The 21263-nt window shown below is 46.0% G+C and overlaps 1 protein-coding gene across 4 annotated transcripts in view; it reads left to right on the top strand.

The window, feature by feature from the left end:
- PNKP (polynucleotide kinase 3'-phosphatase) overlaps positions 1-21263 on the top strand; it is a 43194-nt gene that overhangs the window by 3291 nt on the left and 18640 nt on the right. For all 4 annotated transcript variants that reach the window (XM_068241326.1, XM_068241328.1, XM_068241330.1 and 1 more), the window contains exons 2-7: positions 314-452; positions 3319-3365; positions 7101-7649; positions 10418-10497; positions 11758-11815; positions 17202-17309. In XM_068241326.1, coding sequence (XP_068097427.1) covers positions 326-452; positions 3319-3365; positions 7101-7649; positions 10418-10497; positions 11758-11815; positions 17202-17309 — 969 coding nt within the window. In that variant the 5' untranslated portion in view covers positions 314-325. The remainder of the gene's footprint in view (positions 1-313; positions 453-3318; positions 3366-7100; positions 7650-10417; positions 10498-11757; positions 11816-17201; positions 17310-21263) is intronic.

Below are 21263 nucleotides of genomic sequence, written 5' to 3'. Positions count from 1 at the left end.
TACATATGTACGCGACAGAGGGATTACTATATAGGATACTGCACATCATGGTATCATGTAAACTTACAACTGACTGACCGATTGATAGATACACAAAACCACACACTGACATGGCTGCTGTGCATACTTCAGTTATGTAACCCCTAATAGAGAAAATAAGAATATGAGTCACCAGGATTCAGTATACCATTGCTACTACACAAACATTATATTATCTCCTTTCTTTATTTTCAGTTCACACTTGGTTTAACATCTCCTATATTTCTGTATCAGGCAGTGAAGTGCACTCTGTAAATATGTTACCTCTCATCAGGGTGGCCCAACAATGAGCTGCTACATAAGAAGTGCAGATGGCAAGAAAGCTCCTATAGAGCTCCCAGATGGTGTGGCTGTTGTCCTGGGTAGAACTCCTCAGACTGGCATCTTAGACAGGAAGTGTTCCAAGAGTCAAGGTAGGTCTCCTTCCAGGAATATAATTTATCGGCATTTCTGTAGCAATACGATTTTGTCTAACTTATCTGTTTTGTCTAACTTATCTGTTTTGAACTGTATCTATAGGCATTACATTGCAAATGATCCCAAGTATTGCTGCACTGATATAATAAAGAAATGCTATGGCAGTTAGTCTGTGGAGATTTGTGTGGCAACAAACAGGTGGTGCTAGTGTATCCTATACAGCGGTCCCAACCCCCAGTCCGTGGGCATGTGCTGGTCCTTAGGCTGTGTTGTGTCAGTCCGTGGGCTGTGGCTCTCTCTGACTCGGTTATGCAGAGCAGCATGGAGTGGAGCAGACATTCCATAGCTCCGGGTGCCATGCTCTCCTCACCTTACAGCCGCCGGTTGTGCTGCATCCAGGGCCGGGCCGAGGCATAGGCTGCTCCAGCCTCAGTGCTCAGTGTAGGAGGGGGCGCACAATTCATTCAGCTGTCATTCCTAATTGTGTATGAAACAGAAAGAAATAAGAAAAGGGAATACATAGCAGTGACTGCAAGCCAGATAACTAGATATTAAGGTGTTGGGGAGGTTGTGGGCCCTGTGGCCCTCTTAGTCTCATAGCAATCAGTGTGTGACAGCTGAGGTGGGAGGGATAGAGGGGCGCACTTTGTTGTCTCAGCCTTGGGTGCTGGAGGACCTTGTCCCTGCTCTGGCTGCATCCTCCTTGGGCTCCTGATGCATGTCAGATGACACTCTCTGGGAGCTGTACGGAGCATGCTGCAGCACAGCCAGTGGCTGTAAGGAGAGGAGTGTCCTGGTGTGTGTGTGTGTGTCACATGACACTAACTGGGAGCCGTACGGAGCATGCTGCAGCACAGCCAGTGGCTGTAAGGAGAGGAGAGTGTCCTGGTGTGTGTGTGTCACATGACACTCACTGGGAGCCGTACGGAGCATGCTGCAGCACAGCCAGTGGCTGTAAGGAGAGGAGAGTATCCCGGTGTGCATGTCACATGACACTCACTGGGAGCCGCACGGAGCATGCTGCAGCACAGCCAGTGGCTGTAAGGAGAGGAGAGTATCCCGGTGTGCATGTCACATGATGCTCACTGGGAGCCGTATGGAGCATGCTGCAGCACAGCCAGTGGCTGTAAGGAGAGGCTGCGCTACCGCAATGGAGAACATGGATGATTGAAAATTGACATGTCTGAACAGAGAATAGATAACATTGAATCTTTTGACACATCCATTTATCTGCTTGGTGGGTCAGAGCTGTGTATAATACCATCAGGACTCCGTATATACCATCCATATACACTAGAATAGAAAGTTGCACAAGGAGCATTAAGAGCTGTATTTTAGATGTGATTGTGCTCTAGTCTGGATTGTTATAATTAGACCTATAGGCTTATTTGCCTTTGTATAATATTATTGATCTTATATATAATTGTATATACTTCAGCACTTGTCTAATGCTGGGAATACACGTTTCGTTTTTGCCTTCGTTTTAGCCTTCGTTTCGTTCGGTAAACGAATCGAGTGTTGAAAACGTATGTGAAAATAGTCATAATCTCATTATAGTTTCGATTAATAGACCCCAAAAACGAACGACTAGTGATCGAACATGTTTGATATTATCTCTCTTTATCCATCTAATCGAGCCATTGGTAGGCTTGATGGCTGTTCAGATCGATTATATATTCGTTTATGTTAGTCCGTCCCTGTAAAAAGGGATTTTCGTTTCGTTTCTTTGCAGCCTTCGATCATTGGAAAAACGAAACCATCAGAATCGGAAAAAAAAACGAAACCGTGGGTGGTGATATTAACCGTATGTTCGATTATTTCGGGATCGAGAAGGACAAAAGGCACAATCGAAACGAAGGTTTAAACGAAGGCAAAAACGAATCGTGTATTCCCAGCATAATTCTTTTATTTAGTGGTGTGCTGTGGATTTTGCAATAAAATAGGGATGGTCTGATCAATGCAGATTATTTACTGTACATTGACCTAGTGGAAAGCCAGTTATGTGTGTGGTCCAGTATTAATCATGGAGAGAATCAGAAGACTTAACAACAAAAGTTGTTTAGGTGATACCTTTAATGACAACTGTACAAGATTTCTCTGCAAGCTTTCAAAACTTTACGTGTCTTCTCCAGGCATGTTTCAGAACTGGATCAGAACCAATTGGAAACATGCCTGGAGAAGAAACGTAAAGTTTCAGTAGTCATTAAGTTAGTCATTAGTCATTAACCACTTAGTGACATGCAGACGTATTAAAACGTCCTGCTGGAGCCTCTTAATGGCTCCAGGACGTTTTAAAACGTCATGCATTCCTGTGCGCGTGGTGAAAAAATCCACCCCCCCAAAAAAATACTCCTATATTTCCAAATACTATATTGTCACCATACTTTGTACTAGGGACATAATTAAAATCTTGTTATAAACCGGACAAATAGGCAGATAAAATGTGTGGGTTTTATGTACAGTAGCAGTGTTTATATTAAAAATAATATAGGGGATGAAATTGGAGAAATTGTGTATTTTTTTTCATTTTTTTTTCCTTGTTTTCCCCTTTAAAATGCATAGAAAATAAAGTAATTACTGAAAACAAATATCAACACCAAAAAGCCCAATTGGTGGTGAAAAAAACAAGATCTAGATCATTTCATTGTGATTAGTAATGGCAAATGAAAGGGATGAGCACTGAAAGGTGAAAATCGCTCTTGTCCGTTAGGGTAAAAACCTCCTTAGGGTGAAGTGGTTAAAGTCTTCACCTAAACAACTTTTTATGTCTTCGGATTCTAGTGTAAAGCTTTACCTATGAATGGATGGAGTAAAAGGTGCTTCCTATAAATTAAATTTAATTTTCTTTTTTTTATGTTTCAGTGGAGCTTGTTGCAGACATTGAGAAAAGAGTTGTTCGTGTCACACAGGTAAGCAACCCTTCATGTATTATTCATGATAGTATGGCGTTGTTTACTGCAAGTTATTGAACTGATTTTCAATAAAGCCACAGTAAAATGAATCCTCCGTCACTTACCCAGGAGGAAGCCAACGTGAAAAAACGAATACCCCTAGTACCTAGAAGCGCCCTAAACCCTTAAGACTTCCGAGGTGAGGGGCAAGAATCTATCTTTACTCACCTGGGGTTTCTTCTAGCCCCGGGCAGCCGTCTCAGTCCCTCGCTGCAGCTCCAGTGGCCCTCGTTGTCCCCGCTGGAAACCCGTAATGATCGCGACCCACCGGCACTCGTGCATGCGCGTCCACTTCATCTGGCGCACACTATGCCAGCACAGTACTGCCAAATGACATGGACGCGCTTGCAGGCGCAGAAGAGCCGACCCCGCTGTTGGGTTGCGATCATTACGGTTGGCCAGTGGGGACACCGAGTGACCGACACGGATGCTCGGGGCTGGAAGAAGCACCAGGTGAGTAAAAATAGATTCTTGCCCCTCACTTCGGAAGTCCTTTTACCAAGGTCAGCTGTATAGCACACTGGTTAAAGGACAACTGAAGTGAGCGGTATATGGAGGCTGCCATATTTATTTCCTTTTAAGCAATACCAGTTGCCTGGTCTATTTGGCTGCAGTAGTGTCTGAATGACACCAGAAACAAGCATGCAGCTAATCTTGTCAGATCTGACAATAATGTCAGAAACACCTGATGTGCTACATGCTTGTTCAGGGTCTATGGCCAAAAGTTTTAGAGGCAGAGGATCAGCAGGATAGCCGGGCAACTGGTATTGCTTATAAATAAATAAATATGGGCGCCTCTGTATACCTCTCACTTAAGTTGACCTTCTAAAGGAATTTGACACTTGTATAGCATTTCTTAAAGGGGTTCTTTCGCGAAAAAAGTAGGCAGTTAAAAAATGTGACAGATGACAGGTTTTGGGCCAGTCCATCTTTTTAAGGGGGATTCTCAGGGCTTTCTTTGTTTTCAACAGCATTTCCTGAACAACAGTTGCAAAATTTTAACTGACATAATAGTGTGCAAGTGATTAGGGAGGCCGGCTGGTATCTTGCTATTTTTGGCAGTTAAACTGCTGTTCAGGAAATGCTTTTGAAAACAAAGAAAGCCCTGAGAATCCCCCTTAAAAAGATGGACTGGCTCAAAACCTGTCATCTGTCACATTTTTTAACTGCCTACTTTTTTTGCGAAAGAACCCCTTTAAGGAAAAAAAATCATTACATTTGAGTGTTTTGTGTAAACAGTTTTCCCAATAACGTCCCACTTTCTGAATGTGTAATTGGCTGCAGAAAGCATTACAACCCATGAAGAAGGATCAAATGCACCAACTAGAAAACTGACACACACAGTACTCCCTGTTCTGGCAGGAAGGCTGAGCTGTGCATGGGTCTTTGCAGATATAACTAAAGTAACACAATTCAAATACTATTGTCAAAATCCCTTGTGATGAATAGATTTGAGCTGGGAGATTGCTTTTTTTAATTTTGTTTTAAATCTGGAACATTACTTACCGGGCCGGGTCTAGACTTTTTGCTGCCTGAGGCAAACTTGTGAGGATGTGCTCCCCACCCCCCGATTTGCAATGATCGCACAGCACCCGACAATTTACTCTGCTTCATTTAAAGAGACTCTGAAGCGAGTCTAAATTTACTTTTTTAACAGGCAGTCATGTAAATCAGTATAATCCCTGCTAAAACGCCGCTATCCCGCGACAAAACGAGGGGTCTTTACCCCACAACCCCCCCCTCCCCCTTCAAAATCCATGACTTTCTTGGTCGTGGATTTTTCTGCTCATGGAGGCAGAGTTATGAGCTGTAGCTCTGCCTCCATGCGCATCAATCGCCGCACGGATCTCCGCCTCTCCCCCGCCCCTCTCTGTGAAGGCAGATTGACAGGGTCAGGGAGAGGCGGCGATCAGCGGGGATTGATGCTCTGAGAGGCAGAGCTACAGGGCTAAGCTCTGCCTCTTCAGGAAGCACTCCCCTGAGATTTACAGAGGGAATTTGGGGGGTGAAGACCCCTCGTTTTGTCGCGGGATAGCGGCGTTTTAGCAGGGATTATACTGATTAACATGGCTGCCTGTTAAAAAAGTAAATTTAGACTCCCTTCAGAGTCTCTTTAACTACCCTGGCGTCTTATTGATTGCGCCAGGGTGGCGGCGCAGCATTTTTTATTTTTTTTTATTTTTTGTTAAATCATGTAGCTAGCAGCATCCCCCGCCCCTTCCGATCGCCTCTGGCGATCAGAGCAAACAGGAAATCCCGTTCAGAACGGGATTTCCTGTTTGGCTTCCCCCGTCACCATGGCGACGATCGTGATGACGTCGTGACGTCAGAGGGAGTCCCGATCCACCCCTCAGCGCTGCCTGGCACTGATTGGCCAGGCTGCGCAGGGGTCTCATGGGTGGGGGGGTTGGATTAGGCGGCCTATTACACATCAGGTAGCGGCGGACCGGTGGCGATCGCATCCAACACGCAGCTAGCAAAGTGCTAGCTGTGTGTTTTAAAAAAAAAAAAAATTGTGAAAATTGGCCGAGCAGGGCCTGAGAAATCCACTGCGGCGGTAATGGACAAGCTGAGCTTGCCATTACTGCCAAGGTGGTTAATGTTCTCACATGACATGCTGCAGCTCAACACAATAGTACACTGGCTGTCTGTGACAAACAAACTGCTCACCCTGAGCCAGTTGGCCATCCTCCATTCCTCCTCAAGAAGAACACACACACACACACACACACACACACACACACACACACACACACACACACACACACACACACACACACACACACACACACACACACACACACACACACACACACACACACACACACACACACACACACACACACACACACACACACACACACACACACACACACACACACACACACACACACACACACACACCTCCCGGCGCTCCACTGCGAGCTGCGTTTTTTTTGTTAAAAGCGCTTTTCTAAGAGCATTTCCAGAGCGGTTTTTTTTTCATTCACTCCCTGACGCAAGTCGGGAAGTGAACTCTTTGACCTGGAAAAGAATAAATACAATGTATTTATTCTTAAAAACGCGAACGCAATCGCAGCACAAAGTGATTTTGTGCGTATTTACAAACAGGAGAAAAGCGGGGCGCTCTGAGACTCTAAGACAACAACTTCAATCCGTTCCTATTAGACAGGTCTCACCTGGTATTGAAGTGGCTGGCACAGCGTACACAGCCGAGGTGCGCCTGTGTCCCGCTTGGCTGAGCTGGGGACCGAGCTCTCTAGAATCTCGCTGTGGTTCGCGAGGCTACGGCAACATCACTCTCCTGGCTCCCTTCGCGTGAGCGTTGTCAAGGATACCAGGGCGCCCGCACTGCACTAACACAGACAGTACAGCTAGCGGTGCCTGGACGTCACGACGGTGGCTGGCAGGGTTCATGGGAGACTGCCCAGGTGATCTGATGTGCATGTGTGAGCGTTTAGCGCTCTTCCTATGCATTCCATTATACCAAAAACGCCCCAAAAATGGTACAGGTACCGCTTTTCTGAATGCACAGCAATTGAACCGCGCTGATACGAACCTTTTTGTAGAGATTCATTGCACAAGTGTTTTGAGGGTGATTTTGAAAATCGCCTGCGCTTGAAAAGAGGCGGAAAACGCCCCTAGTGTGAACGAGCCCATAAAGAACTTTTTTTTTTTTTTTCCCCCTCCCAGCTGGGTGCAAATCCAACCACCATTGGAGATGTGAAGTTAAAGAAAGGAGAGATCAGGTTAATGAAGGAGGAGGACACCTTGTACATGGTGAACACGCTGTACCCATACACTGTAGTGTTCAGTAACAAGAGCACTCCCAACACCACGCCCTCTGCAAAACCCAAGACCACTTCACGGGTTAGCAAGTCATCTCCTGCTGCCGCCTCCCCAATGAGGTCAATAAAAGACTTTTTCGGAGGGTCTTCCTCAGAAAGCCAGAAGAGAAGCCACCAGGGGGGCGGTACAAAATCGGAGCCAAACAATAAAAGGTTAAAGGATGGTAAAGCAGATTCCAAAGCCTCAGAGAACAGCGGAGATTCTGATGAGGAAGACTTTTCCCGTAAGCTAAGAGAACTACAGGAAACGGCAGCCAAGACAAGCAGTGCAAGTGCTACCGTAACCCGTGACTCTGCAGCCGTCCAGAGAGGAGGAGTCTGCAGCAAAGACTCATGGGAAGAACACGGAAAGCTGTTGGTGTTTAACAAGAAAGGTGTCCAAGCTTCCTCCAAGGTATGAAGTACAGAAATAGCAGCTGATTGCAGAAGTAATGAGCATTGGCAATGATTGACTATATGTGTTTCTGGTTTTAATCTCTTTAACTCTGTAGCAGCCAAATAAAGTAAAACTTTATTTGGCTGCAGGGCCAAATTTTCCTGCCACTGGAGAAGAACGCCGACCCCAACCAGGCAGACTCGGCAAGGTATGCAGAGTGGGCGGGGACGATGTAAATCTGACATGCCTTCTCGGTTCCGATCACATGATATGATATGACGTGTGAACGGGATCCAGGTGACCATGTCAGTGTTACAGCGCCACCCAGTGGGGGAAGAGGGGTGATGAGTCTCTTCCATCACCCCTCTTCCACCACTGTAATGCTGACACTGTCTCCTGGATCCCGATCACCTCATAATCATGTGATCGGGACCCAGAAAACATGTCGGAAGTTCAGAGCTGCGGAGGAGGAAAAGCAGAAGCCGCCGGGATCAGGTAAATATAGCTGTTCCCAGCCACCTGCTGATTTGTCTGCCTAGTGCTACAGAGGTTTAGAATGCGGCAGCAGTTTTTAAAACAAATTTTTGTTTGAAGTTGCTAATGAGTTGATGCAATTAATCTATGTTCAGTGGTAGGGATGGTCAATGAGATGCAAATAATTCTGAACTGATGAAGCATTATGCAAATGTACAGTACAGACCAAAAGTTTGGACACACGTTCTCATTCAAAAAGTTTTTTCTTTATTTTCATGACTATGAACATTGTAGATTCACACTGAAGGCATCCAAACTATGAATTACCACATGTGGAAGTATAGTACATAACCAAAAAGTGTGAAACAACTGAAAATATGTCATATTCTAGGTTCATAGTAGCCACCTTTTGCTTTGATTACTGCTTTGCACACTTTTGGCATTCTCTTGATGAGCTTCAAGAGGTAGTCACCTGAAATGGTTTTCACTTCACAAATGTGCCCTGTCAGGTTTTATAAGTGGGATTTCTTGCCTTATAAATGGGGTTGGGGCCATCAGTTGCGTTGTGGAGAAGTCAGGTGGATACACTGCTGATAGTCCTACTGAATAGACTGTTAGAATTTGTATTATGGCAAGAAAAAAGCAGCTATGTAAAGAAACACGAGTGGCCATCATTACTTTTAAGAAATGAAGGCCAGTCAGTCAGAAAAATTAGGACAACTTTGAAAGTGTCCCCAAGTGCAGTCCAAACTTTTGGTCTGTACTGTATGCAGGTTGAATATGGATCAAAATCCACCTCATTGGGATTCGATTTCATTTTCAAGCTGCATATACTTTCTTATAGAATTTGCGTAGTCCTTCATCACCTCTGATTTATTTGCATCTCATTGGCCATCTCTAGTCAGTAGCACCTAACCACTTGAGGACCACAGGTTTATACCCTCCCTAGTAACCATTTTTTTTTACAATTCAGCACTTCACAACTTTAAGGGCTGGAACCCACAAGAGCGTTTTTTTGAGCATTTTGGCAGCGCTGCGATACGCTAGCGTTTTGCCAAAACGCTCAGCTGATGTTAATGGATGGGGCAACTTCCACAGGAGCGTTTGCGTTTCCCAGAAACGCAAACGCAGGACATGCAGCATTTTGGGAGCGTTAGCGCTTCAATGTAAAGTATTGAAACGCTAGCAGAAACGCTCAGCAAAACCTAAACTGAGCGGTTCTGCTAGCGTTTTGCGGTTCAGCACACTGTAACAAAATGAAAAATAATTCACAGGACCAATCAGGATAAAAACGCAAAACGCTAGGCACCCGCTGGGGAAAACAATACAATGTGAAAAATACAATGTTGCAAAACACAACCCAAAACGCGCATGAATCCGCTTGCAAACCGCTCAGACAAAACGCTAGCGGTTGCGTTTTGCGTTTGCAGTTTTCAGTGGGTTCCAGGCCTAACGGTTTATTGCTTGGTCATACAACTTTGATTGCTGCTGTGATTGTTGCTGTTTGTTTTTTAAAAGTGAAATACTTAGTTACATTTTTTTAACACCTCCCCCCCCCCCCCCCCCCCCCCCTACACTACGATGCATACACTACACTGCTTTTTACAGGGAACAGATTGTGAGCCCATCAGAGGGACAGTTAGTGACAAGCCTATCCTCTGTGCAGCGCTGCATTAGATGGCAGCGCTATAGAAATAAATCTCCTGTAAATAACGATCGCAGCCTGCGAGCGCTAATCAGACGCTGGCAGGCTGCTCGCTGTGCCCCACTGTATTGTCTGAAGGGAGAGCGTGCGAGTGCGAGCTATCCTCTAATCTCGCTCCTCATGAGATCACGCCATATGGCGTGATCAAGCAATGAGAGAGCCACTCTGCGGCCGCCATCCTGCGTTAGGCGGTCGCAGAGTAGTTAAAACCTTCCTGAAGTGGAAGTCATGGAACCCACTAGCAGCGCTTTTCTAAGCACTTGTGATTTGAAAGGTCTTGCTAATGTAATGCTATGGTTGTGATCCCACTTGAGTGATGTGGTGATTTTTAAATCCCCCATAGCATTACATAAGCAAGAGCTTTTCAAATCTTAATCGCTTAGAAAAGGCTGCTAGTGGGTTCCAGGTCTAACAGAAGTTTGTGCACTGGCCATTTCCCCAGGAACCATGCACACAGCAATTTTTATAATGAAAGCAGAGTTTTCCTTTAGAGAATTGGGCAGACTGGTTTGAATTTTTACAATGTTGTTCACCTGATCTCAGTATTACATCAGGTTCTGCACTTCCTAAGGAAGCTGGGGTGTGAATGTTACTGTTTGTATTGCAGATTGCTGGATTTGATATTGATGGAACAATTATCACCACAAAGTCAGGGAAAGTCTTCCCAACCAGTCCAGATGACTGGAGGTAAGCGCTATTTATTCATCCACTACATCTTATACCAAAATAGTCACATTCACATATATTTGGAGAGAATAATAATATTAAAAGTGATCCCATGAGGGGGGAAAAAAACGCATTCCAAGGATCTCTTATATGAAAATTTCATGTAAAAATCTGGAGCTTTCCTATTGGTCAGTAAGCCTTCTCATAAAACTAAAAAGAATCATTGGGGAAGTCTGGGGCTGGAAGTGGCTGACTTTAGCAAGCAAAGTTAAACGGGAGCTGTAGTGAAAATTACGTAATGAATAAAATTGCTTATTTTTTTACATTATTACTTTATAAACTATTTAGTCAGTTTTTGCCCATTGCGCTTTTCTCCTGGCAGACTCAATGCACTTGACTGCAGCCACTAGGGCGCGCTGTATAGGCAGTAGCAGTGTTAGGAATTCTAGCCCAAGCACTCCATGCTGAATAGGTGCAGGCTTACTGAACATGAAGAGATTTGAATCCAAGTCTCCTGGTAAACAAGTAATAAGGATGCTAACCAGGCAGTCCAAAAGTTAAAATCACTATTACTTTTCTTGTTGATAAATGATCATTCCCCAGTTTACCTGACTCTCATTTGGTACACAAAAAGGAAGTTGCAGGGCATGCTGGGTTGTCCTTTTTTGCTTCTTTATTTCCCCTCAGACTTAACTAATGCAGCCTGATTGGCTGAAGCCTCTTTCCCTCCTGTTTTCCCCTCCCACACCTCTGTTCCTCTCTGATTGGCCAATATTTCTCATGCTGAGACAATGCACTTTCTATATTAGGGGCAGGCAAATCAGGCAGAGGGGAGTAAGGGAGGAAATGACATCAGGATTGGCTTCAAAATAGACACACTTAAAATGTGGAATGCTGAGCAGGATTTTCTCTTTTTTTTTACATATGTTATGTAAGTAGAGCAAGTATGTATCTACTTATATATGTGGTTTATTTTTTTCTGGGATAGTATGGCTGACAGCTCCTCTTTTTAACCAGTATACTATCCAGCCACTGCAGTAGGGTTCACTAAAGTGGTCTTTTAGATAATTGCTACTGTATTTATACAGCATTTATACAAGAATGTGTTTAATACTCTCAGCAATAACTATAAATGTGAGGGTTTTATTTTTGGTGCCAACTGCATTCCATTCCAGTCCCGCTGCCATCCATTGTTATGACTTGTATAGGGTAGGGCTTTCTGACATTGCCTAATGCTACAGTGTGTGATTATCAGCATTTTATGGCCTTTGTATTTTGCAGAATTTTGTATCCAGAAATTCCAAAGAAGTTAAAAGAACTGTTGAACGATGGCTATAAGGTATTCCTTGTGCAGCCTGAGAACACTGTTTTTGACATTTGAATGAAATGTACAGTCACAGCCCCACCTCACATGTACAGAATGTCCAAATACAGCTACTTTTTGCAGATTTTCAATTATAAATATACTAAAAATAAACCTGCCACTTTATATGTCAGAATAAACAGGCCTGCTATACAAATTCTGTGGTTTTCATAATAATTGCCTCTGTCACCCTCGCAATGGGGAGGGGGGGGGGCTAGGGGCTGTGGAGGACTGCTCCACCTCTCTCTCTCTCCCCACCCACCTGCAGAAAGGCGCAATGGAGTGCTGTATGAATATATTAACCTGCTCTCGTCACGTCTCCTCCTCCTCCCAGCAGCCACTTGCTCTGTGCTGCCATCTCTGACGCCCGAATACATGGCATGCATTGGGAGCCGGGCATGCAGCAGAGCGAGACTGTCGGGAGGAGAAGAGGAGTCCCGATGGAGTGGGAGTAGCTAAATATTCCTGTACAGTGATCCACTTGGCTCACCCTGCAAGGAGCTATTTGGGGGGGGGGGGGGGGGAGGGAGGAGGAGCACGTGCTGCAGGGTGCCCTACGATGATCTGTTTGCTGGGGGCCCAGAGTTTTTTTTTTTTTTTTTTTTGTTTTGTTTTTACACCCTGGTAGTTGTGTGAAAATGCATTCATAGCAGCTGCCCGGGCCAAGATATTTGTCATATTGGTCCTGAAAATCGCTGACCAATGAACTTCCTAATCCCCCCTCCCCCCTTTTCTTTTAAGGCCTTGCTAGGTGCACCCAGCAATGTGTGTATTTGTCATTTCAACACCTGAAAGATGAGCAATTGGGAGAAACACTAAAAATGTCCCAAATATTGCTGAAGGCCGTTGATCACATGTACCTGTGTTTTTGTAATTTTTTTTAATGACCAAATGGTTTACTTAAACTCCCAACTTCTTAAATGGTTCCTTGCATACTATCCTGAATGGGAAGGTCACGTGACAGGGATTTGGGGAATTTAAAACACGGACTCGAAACACTGGGTGAAAAAAAAGTGACATTAACTGTGTCTTGGACTAACAAACCTGCTTACGGCCATCTTGTTGGTGAAATCAGCTTTATGCATGGAAAGGGAGAATTCACTGCATATATTTGGCCTTCTGAGCTGTGCAGTCATCTCAGCTTGTCAGCTGAAGCATTAAAGGAATACTATTGATTCACATTTTTTTCAATTGACACAGGAATTGTTTGGGAAGTGCTGCTAAGTACTGGTGTATACATTTTAGTAGCAACTTCTTTGTTTACTGTTAGCAAAATACATTTAAAGTTTACTGACGCCAAAACTGATGGCTGACTGAGCCATGAGGAGAGGGGAAATTCCCCTCACACTTGATCAGTTAACTCTATGGGCTTGATTTACAAAACGGTGCTAACTTTAGCACTGGCCCTTAGCACGTCTAAACTCAGTTGAAATGTGAGAAGTAGTGATCGTGCGCAAAGTACCGCGCGCAAAGTTTTGCGCACGCACTGCACAAAGCGCAGGGCGCTCCGCGTGAAGTGCCCATTAAAGCCTATGGGACTTAGCACGCGCATAGAACTTTGCGCACGTAAAACTTTGCGCGCGATCTGATTGAGAAATCCGGTGCTAACCTACTTAGCACCCTGGTTATCGCGCCTTAAGACTTTAGACGTGCTAAGTAGATTAGCACCTCTTAGTAAATCAAGCCCTATGTGTAGCTCTGTGTGACAGTGAGAGACATGACACAGGAGCTGCAGCTGTTGGGAGCTCTGTTTCTGACTGAAGTGTCTGATCTGAAAAGAGCAGAGGAAATGTAACAAATTGTCACAGCTTTTCATATTGTTTTTGCTTTCAGAGTTTGATATTTGCTTTCTGTAGTCTGATATGCAACTCTGGCTGTGCATTGAAGCAGACACCCCTTCTGCAATTGATTTGTCCCAATATAGCTAAATCCTACCCTCAATAAATTACAGCTTTTGCCTCTGATATTTAACATGAAAAGTAGGAAAATGTTTACACAGCTACTTAGACATTATTTGTACATTGTGTCATTTTAGAACACTTGGGTATCGATAGTAGTCCTTTAAGATAATAATTCCAGTATTTGTATAGCACTTTCTCATGTTGGACTCAAAGCGAGTGCAAGGCAGCCACTAGAGCGCACTCAGAGGGCAGTAGCAGTGTTAGGGAGAATTGCCCAAGAAACTACTGAATAGGTGCAGCTTACTGAACAGGCAGAGCCGAGATTTGAACCCTGGTCTCCTATGTCAGAGGCAGACTATCCAGCCACTAGTACGCTATCCAGCCAAGATGTCAGAAAAAAATAGTTTGTCATTTCTTTCCACAAGAAAAGCTTCTAGCATTCCTTGCACAGGAATCAATGTTTCCAAAAAAAGACTGTACACTCAACAAAACACATCTCATCAGTGTACCTTCTGTGTTATTATAAATGGCTTATCTGTTCTTATGGCCACTTCATGTTTATGCTAGGTACACATATATAATTTTCTGTTATGCTAGGCATACACGGCTCGATTTTGCCGCTTGATTATCTTGCTTATCTTCCGCTCGTTTTTGTTATCTTTTTCCATTGTCCTCAATGCGTAATCGAGCGGCGAAACGATCGGATGTGTCGGAAATTATCTATCGAGCCATCTACATGGCTCAGAACGAGCCGTGTATTCCCAGCATTACATTTTCTGTTCGATTTACCTGCCAGATAGATAATTTCTAACATGTTGGAAATTATGTATCTAAACTAGGATGACCAGGCGTCCTCTTTTCCCCGGACAGGTCCTCTTTTTCCGACCTGTCCGGGGCGTCTGGCCGGTTTTTTTGAAATGTCCGGGTATCAGGGGCGTCGCCAGCATACAGGCGAGCCACGCCCCCGCTTGGGGCCTTGCTCTGCTGCTGACGGCTCTGGCTCCTCTGTCTCTGCATACTGGAGACAGTGAGTGCACATACACGCGGCACTCAGAGCCCTGGCTGATGATGCTTCTAACATCATCACTGTGCTGCGGGACTCTGTCTGGCTGAGCTCCGTGTAGCTCCGCCCCTTTTGTGAAGAACCAGGAAGAAGGCCAGGGACTGGGGCTTTGGAGACTACTGCCTGGCATGGTCTGCCCTCCATGGTCCAGTGCACTGGAGCCCCAGCAGAAAGGAAGATAGGATGCTGCAGCTGCTTGCTACAACAACGATTTTGGAGAGTTAGTGCTACTCTGTCCTGTGCGTTCCCCTGCCCTCCTGCCCGTTCCCCTGCCCTCCTGCCCGTTCCCCTGCCCTCCTGTGCGTTCTTCTGCCCTCCAGTGCGTTCTCCTGCCCCTCCAGTGCGCCCACCTTTGCATTCCCCTGCCCTCCAGTGCGTTCCCCCTGCCCTCCAGTGCGTTCCCCCTGCCCTCCAGTGCGTTCCCCCTGCCCACCTGTGCGTTCCCCTGCCCTCCTGTCTCTTGTCTCCCTGCCCTTCTGTGTGTTCCCCTTGTCTCCTGGGTGCTCCCCTGCCCTCCTGTCTTTTCACCTCCTGTGTGTTCCCCTGCCCTCCTGTGTGTTCTCCTGCCCTTTTGTTTGTCCCCTGCCCTCCTGTGTGTCCTTTGTCTCCTGTCCCACTGCCTCCTGTGTGTCCTCTGTCTCCCTGTCTTCTGTGTGCCTCCTGTGTATACCCCTGTCTCCTGTGTCCCCCTCGCCTCCTGTCCCTGTCTCCTGAGTGTCCTCCTGTCTCATATCAGTTTGCTTCTATGTGTCCCCCTGTCTGTGTGTCGCCTGTCTCTTGCCCCCCGTCTCCTGTGTGTTCCCTGCCTCCTGTGTGTTCCCTGCCCCCTGTGTGTGTCCCTGCCTTCTGTGTGTCCCTCTGGCTTCTGTCACCCTGTCTCCTGTGTCTCCCCCTGTCTTCTGTCCCCTGTGTGCCCCCCGTCTTATACCCCCACTTTCTCCTGATTTCCCCCTGTCTTATGTCTGCCTGTTCTGTGTGTCCTCCTGTCTCTCGTCCCCCTCCCTGCTGTGTGTCACCTGGCTGTGTTCAGGCCCTGCAGATTGTTTTGGCATGGGGTGAAGGGGGGGGGGCAGTTAGTTTGCCCAGTAAGGGGCCCAGAAATTTCTGAAGGCGGCCCTGCCTGGAATGTTAGAGCAGGAGTGGGATCACTATGGCTGTGTGTGTCTCAGAAGCTTTTGCAGGGCTGGGGATTCTGTCATGCAGCTGCAGGGAGGAAGAGAGGAGAGAGGCTTCCACATGTTATCAGCATGCTTTCTGCCCGCTATTAGTGGCTTGCAATTAGCGGCTCTGCTGGTCTGACAGACTGATGACTACTGAATGCTTAACCACTGATTGAGATGGAGCTGGCTTTGATTTATTGATCCATGTGGAGTCTGTACCAGGTTGTTCACATCTGTGTAACGGTTTCTTTATCTCAGATCTGTGGTAACGGTTTCTTTATCTCATATCAGTGGCGTAACATTTCTGCATCTCACATCTGTGGCATAACTAATCTGCATCTCACATCTGTGGAGTAATGTTTCTGTATCTCACATTTGTGGCGTATTTGGAGCAATGTTGAGAAATTTTGCCTTATGTGTTTTTGGGGGGGAAACGTCTTGTTGCCCTTTAGGTCACGTTGTCCATTTTAGGTCTCATTGCATTTGTGGGGAAATCTGCTGCCAATCTCATTGCATTTGTACGGAAATATGTTGCCAATCTGATTCCATTTGTGAGGAAATCTTCTGCGAATCTGATTGCTTTTTGTGGTCGGCCGGCCCTCCACCATGTGGTCTGGGGAAAAAAAAACGGCCCTCCATGCCCGCGAAGTTGGACAACACACTGCTAAGGTCTTGTATATTTGGCCCCACCCATGACCACGCCCACATGCTGTTGTGATCGTCCTCTTTTTTGGAAATCAAAATATGGTCACCCTAATCTAACCATCTATCTGCCTAGCAATTAGGCATTGTTGTACTCAGCAGGAGATAACCAGAAGAGAATGCACCAGAGATAATGACCAGTCTCTACAGAAAATAATCTAACAGAAAACATTACAGAAAAATCTAACAGAAAATTGTATGGTGTGCACTAGGCATTATTACACTTGAACAGAATTGGATATATTTATACTAACCTTGTGCATACAGTGCAGAGATTATAAACTTACATTCAAAGACATGTAAATCTTTATGTTGCCTCGCTGAGGTGTCACGCTTCACTGCAGGCAGGAAATGCTGTGAATTTACCCTCTTTGTTAGACAGTGCTGACCTCCTCAAAATGTCACCGCTCCCATTCAAGTAAAAAAAAAAAAGTAGGGGAAATGTATTGTGACATCTCAACAGAGGCAACAGCTTTAGGTGCTGAGTGTTTTTATTTGCTGTTTTTAACTGCCTTGTCCCTTTGCTGCTCTGCCAGGTGGTGTTCTTCACCAATCAGTTGGGCATAACCAGGGGCAAGCTCAAGCCTGAAGTGTTCAAAGCAAAAGCCGAAGCCGTTTTGGAGACTCTGGGTATTCCTGTGCAGGTCTGTACAAAGGTCATAGAGACACATTAAGAATGTATGAATCAGCCAAGCATTTGCGTTTGTGTTTATAGTAGGGAAAGGCTTCCCAGTGTCCCTGTACTCTGCCTACACACCCAACATAATCTGTCCCAGTTTTCCAGTGCTTTGCAGCTGTAGTGTATAATCAGCATTGCAGTTCCCCAGCCCCATATTGACCCACAGTTTTGTATAGCCTCAACCAGTGTGTCATCCCCACCATTAAAGTTCCTCTCCATAGTCCCAACACTGCAGCCCCGCCTCTCCCCAATACCATTTCTCCAGTTTGTAAGCCTCCTCTAGTGTTGACAAAACTTGTAAAGTGCATACAGTAAAACTGTTTCACAGAGTTCAGTATGAATGAGTATTCTTACCCAGGGCTTCCTCCAACCCCTGGCAGCTGCTGTGTCCCTTGTTGCATCTCCGCTCTCCGCTGCTGCCTCCCGGTCCCCGATGATGCGCAGGATGACCTCTAGGTCATCCTCTATTGTGCCGCTGTCAATCACCTCCACGTGGTGTGGGGTGTACTGCGCAGTATGCTCCAGACCATGTGGAGGTGATTGACAGCAGTGCTCACGCAGGCACAGTAGAGGATGACCTGGTGGTCGCCCTGCGCACTGTAGGGGATCGGGAGCCAGTGGCAGAGATGCAACGAGAGACATAGTAGCTGCCAGGGGCTGGAGGAAGCCCCGGGTAAGTAGTGTGGGGAGTAGCACTATATGATTGATAACTCCTTAACTATTAAGAACTCCTTAAAGAGACACTGAAGCGAAAAAAAAATTATGATATTATGATTTGTATGTGTAGTACAGCTAAGAAATAAAACATTAAGATCAGATACATCAGTCTAATTGTTTCCAGTACAGGAAGAGTTAAGAAACTCCAGTTGTTATCTCTATGTAAACAAGCCATTAACTCTCCGACTTATGCTGAATACACACCATGCGTTTCCGCGTCGAATGCGTCCGTCGATACGCGTCGATTCGATTATTTCCGAGCATTTCCGAATGCATTTCGATGATTTTTAGGTCGATTGCCATGTAAAGTATGGCAAATCGACCTAACGATCCATCGAAGCTTGAATCGGACATGTCGGAAATAATCGAATCGATGCGTATCGACGGACGCATCGAACGTGGAAACGCATGGTGTGTATCCAGCATAAGTCTAAAGGTGGCCATACACTGGCCTGATTCGCGGCCGTTTCGACAGCAGATTCGATCCTGGGATCGAATCTGCTGCCAATCGTTCGCGCTAAACGCACCCGCCGATCCGATTTCCTCCCGAAATCGGATCGGTCCGTCGATCGCGCCGTGCGGGAAATTACCCTCGATCACCCGCGGGTAGGGAGCGCGTCGCTAGCGGCGGCCGATCCGATCAGGTATACATTACCTGACGCTGGCTCCCGGGCGTCTTCTCCGCATCTTCTCCGCACTGCACCCGCTCCATCCCGGCGCTTCCTGTCACTGCAGTGACAAGGAAGTTCAAATAGAGGGCGCTCTATTCGAACTTCCTGGTCACGGAGTGACACAGGAAGCGCCGGGATGGAGCGGGTGCAGCGTGGAGAAGATGCGGAGAAGATGCCCGGGAGCCAGCGTCAGGTAATGTATGCGCGGGGGGGGGGGACAGGCGGCAGCGGCAGCTCCACAGATTGTGATCGGTTTCAGGCTGAAATCGATTCACAATCTGTTTGCAGTAAAGGCAGCCATACGATCCCTCTCTGATCAGATTCGATCAGATAGGGATCTGTCAGCTGGTCGATCTAATGGCAAATCGACCAGTGTATGGCTACCTTTATAGTCGTGGAGAGGGCTGTTATCTGACTTTTATTATCTCAACTGTAATTGAACTGTTTACTTTTCCTCTGGCAGAGGAGAGTTCATTACTTCAGACTGCTCTGAAAGACTCATTTTGAATGCTGAGTGTTGTGTAATCTGCACATAATATAGAATGATGCAGTGTTAGAAAAAAACACTATATACCTGAAAATAAAAAGATGAGAATATTTTCTTTGCTGCTAATCTTCTAGTAATTATTCATAGTACACAACCAATTCACTATATCATTTTTTTTTTTTTTCGCTTCAGTGTCTCTTTAACGCATTAAGAAACTATGACTGTCAAGTAACTTACAACTATATAAATAGCAACAAACATACATAAAGCATCCTTTACAAATTATATTAAATCAAACTGTCGATCCCAGGTACCAGATGATTCCCTTCTTCGCATGCCTCCATTTTCAAATACCTCCCTGTGGTGTGATCCCCACATTGCAATGCACCCTTACTGCAATATTCTGTACCCAGTTTTGCAGCGACCCAGCTATGGTGTCATCCCCAGTGTTGCAGTTTCCTTCCATAGTATGTCACTTCTCCCCCCTATTTTTTTTTTACTCTCAATGTTGCAGGTACATGTAATACTGTCACCAGCTTTGTAAGACTCCATAGTATGTTTGTAGATTTTAGGATCGCCATGGTTCATACCAATGTGTTCTGTGCCAAGCATTGCAGTGCTTGCTGACATGTGGCAGGTACTCTGACTGCACTGTCACTTCTCAGATTGACTATGGGACCTGATCCAATTCACTTTCTCCAAGTTTTATCCTAGGTGATATTTTTGCATCTTATCAATAAAATGCCTCTTAACCATTTCACAACTGAGGGGTTTTACCCCTGAAACACCAGCGCTATTTTTACCTTTCAGCGCTGCCTCCATTGTAGTATTTATGTACTATGATTGGTTATTGGGGACTGGAGAGTCTCCATAACCAATCATTGTACTGCAGAGCCGGGGTGTGTGTGTGCGCGCGCGGGTCGCGGGGGCGCGCGATCGCGCGCTGCACATTTGCTTACATTACATTGTTTTGAATGAAGACAGCTTTTGTTTAAAGCCGTCTTCATTCTACTCGCAATCGGCGAGGCTAATTGGATTTAGGAACGCTCGTTCCTAACATCCAATTAGTCACCTGCTGTGCGGGCTGGCTGGAGTGTGCGCGAGAGTTCCCCGCCCACTCCCAGCAAGTAAATAAACAAGTGCGCCTTTCTCCGTCCCTGCCAGTGAAGCGGTGCGCAGAGGGACGGAGAAATTTAGCACTGGGGGGGTGAAGTGGTTAAAGTGAAGCTAAATCGTACACAAAAAAAATAGTTTAACTTACCTGGGGCTTCTACCAGCCCCCTGCTGCCGCCCTGTGCCCGTGCCATCACTGAGCAATCCTCCAGTCCCTCACAGCTCCCCTCTTTCATTTGTATGCATGGCCTCCAGTCCACGTGCCTGCTGATCGTGCTCCTATGTATGGGAGCGCTCTGCATGTGCAGTACGGGGAAATTTCTACTGTGCACGTGCAGAACGCTCCTGGCAACAGGAGCATGATCGAGGACATGCATGGCCACACATGAGCAGTGTTGTTTGACTCACCTGATCGAAAGAGGGGCACTGCGGGGGACTGGAGAATCGCTCAGTGACGACGCGGGCACAGGGTGGCTGCAGGAGACTGGTAGAAGCCCCAAGTAAGTTAAACTCATTTTTTTTTTTTGCGTGCGATTTTACGTTCCCTTTAAGCCACCAGCAAGCAAGAAAACACCCGGAATAATTTTGCCAGTACTTTTTCACCTACCTTTTGGTACTTATTCTATTAAAAAGTTGTTTTAAAGAGAACCCGAGGTGGGTTCTAAGAATCCTATTAGCACACAGGCTGGGTCTGCATATAATGCCCAGCCTCTGTTGCTATACTGTTTCCCCCCAGGCCCTCCCTGCGCTCTGCTGGCCCCCATAAATCACACAGCCGTGCTAGCGACACACAGCATGTCGATAGCCAGTGTTGTGTCTGATTATGCTGCCTGTGGATTTGCGCTGCCCCGCATGCGCAGTAGGAGACTGTGCGGCCACATTTCCTATAGAATGATGCTGCTGGTGGTAAAATACTAAATATCTCCACTCC

This window comes from Hyperolius riggenbachi, chromosome 6, assembly GCF_040937935.1.
Source record: "Hyperolius riggenbachi isolate aHypRig1 chromosome 6, aHypRig1.pri, whole genome shotgun sequence".
NCBI classification, from domain to species: Eukaryota; Metazoa; Chordata; class Amphibia; order Anura; family Hyperoliidae; genus Hyperolius; species Hyperolius riggenbachi.
The sequence above is the reverse complement of the archived record's forward strand: the minus strand, read 5'-3'. Positions and strand labels throughout refer to the sequence as shown.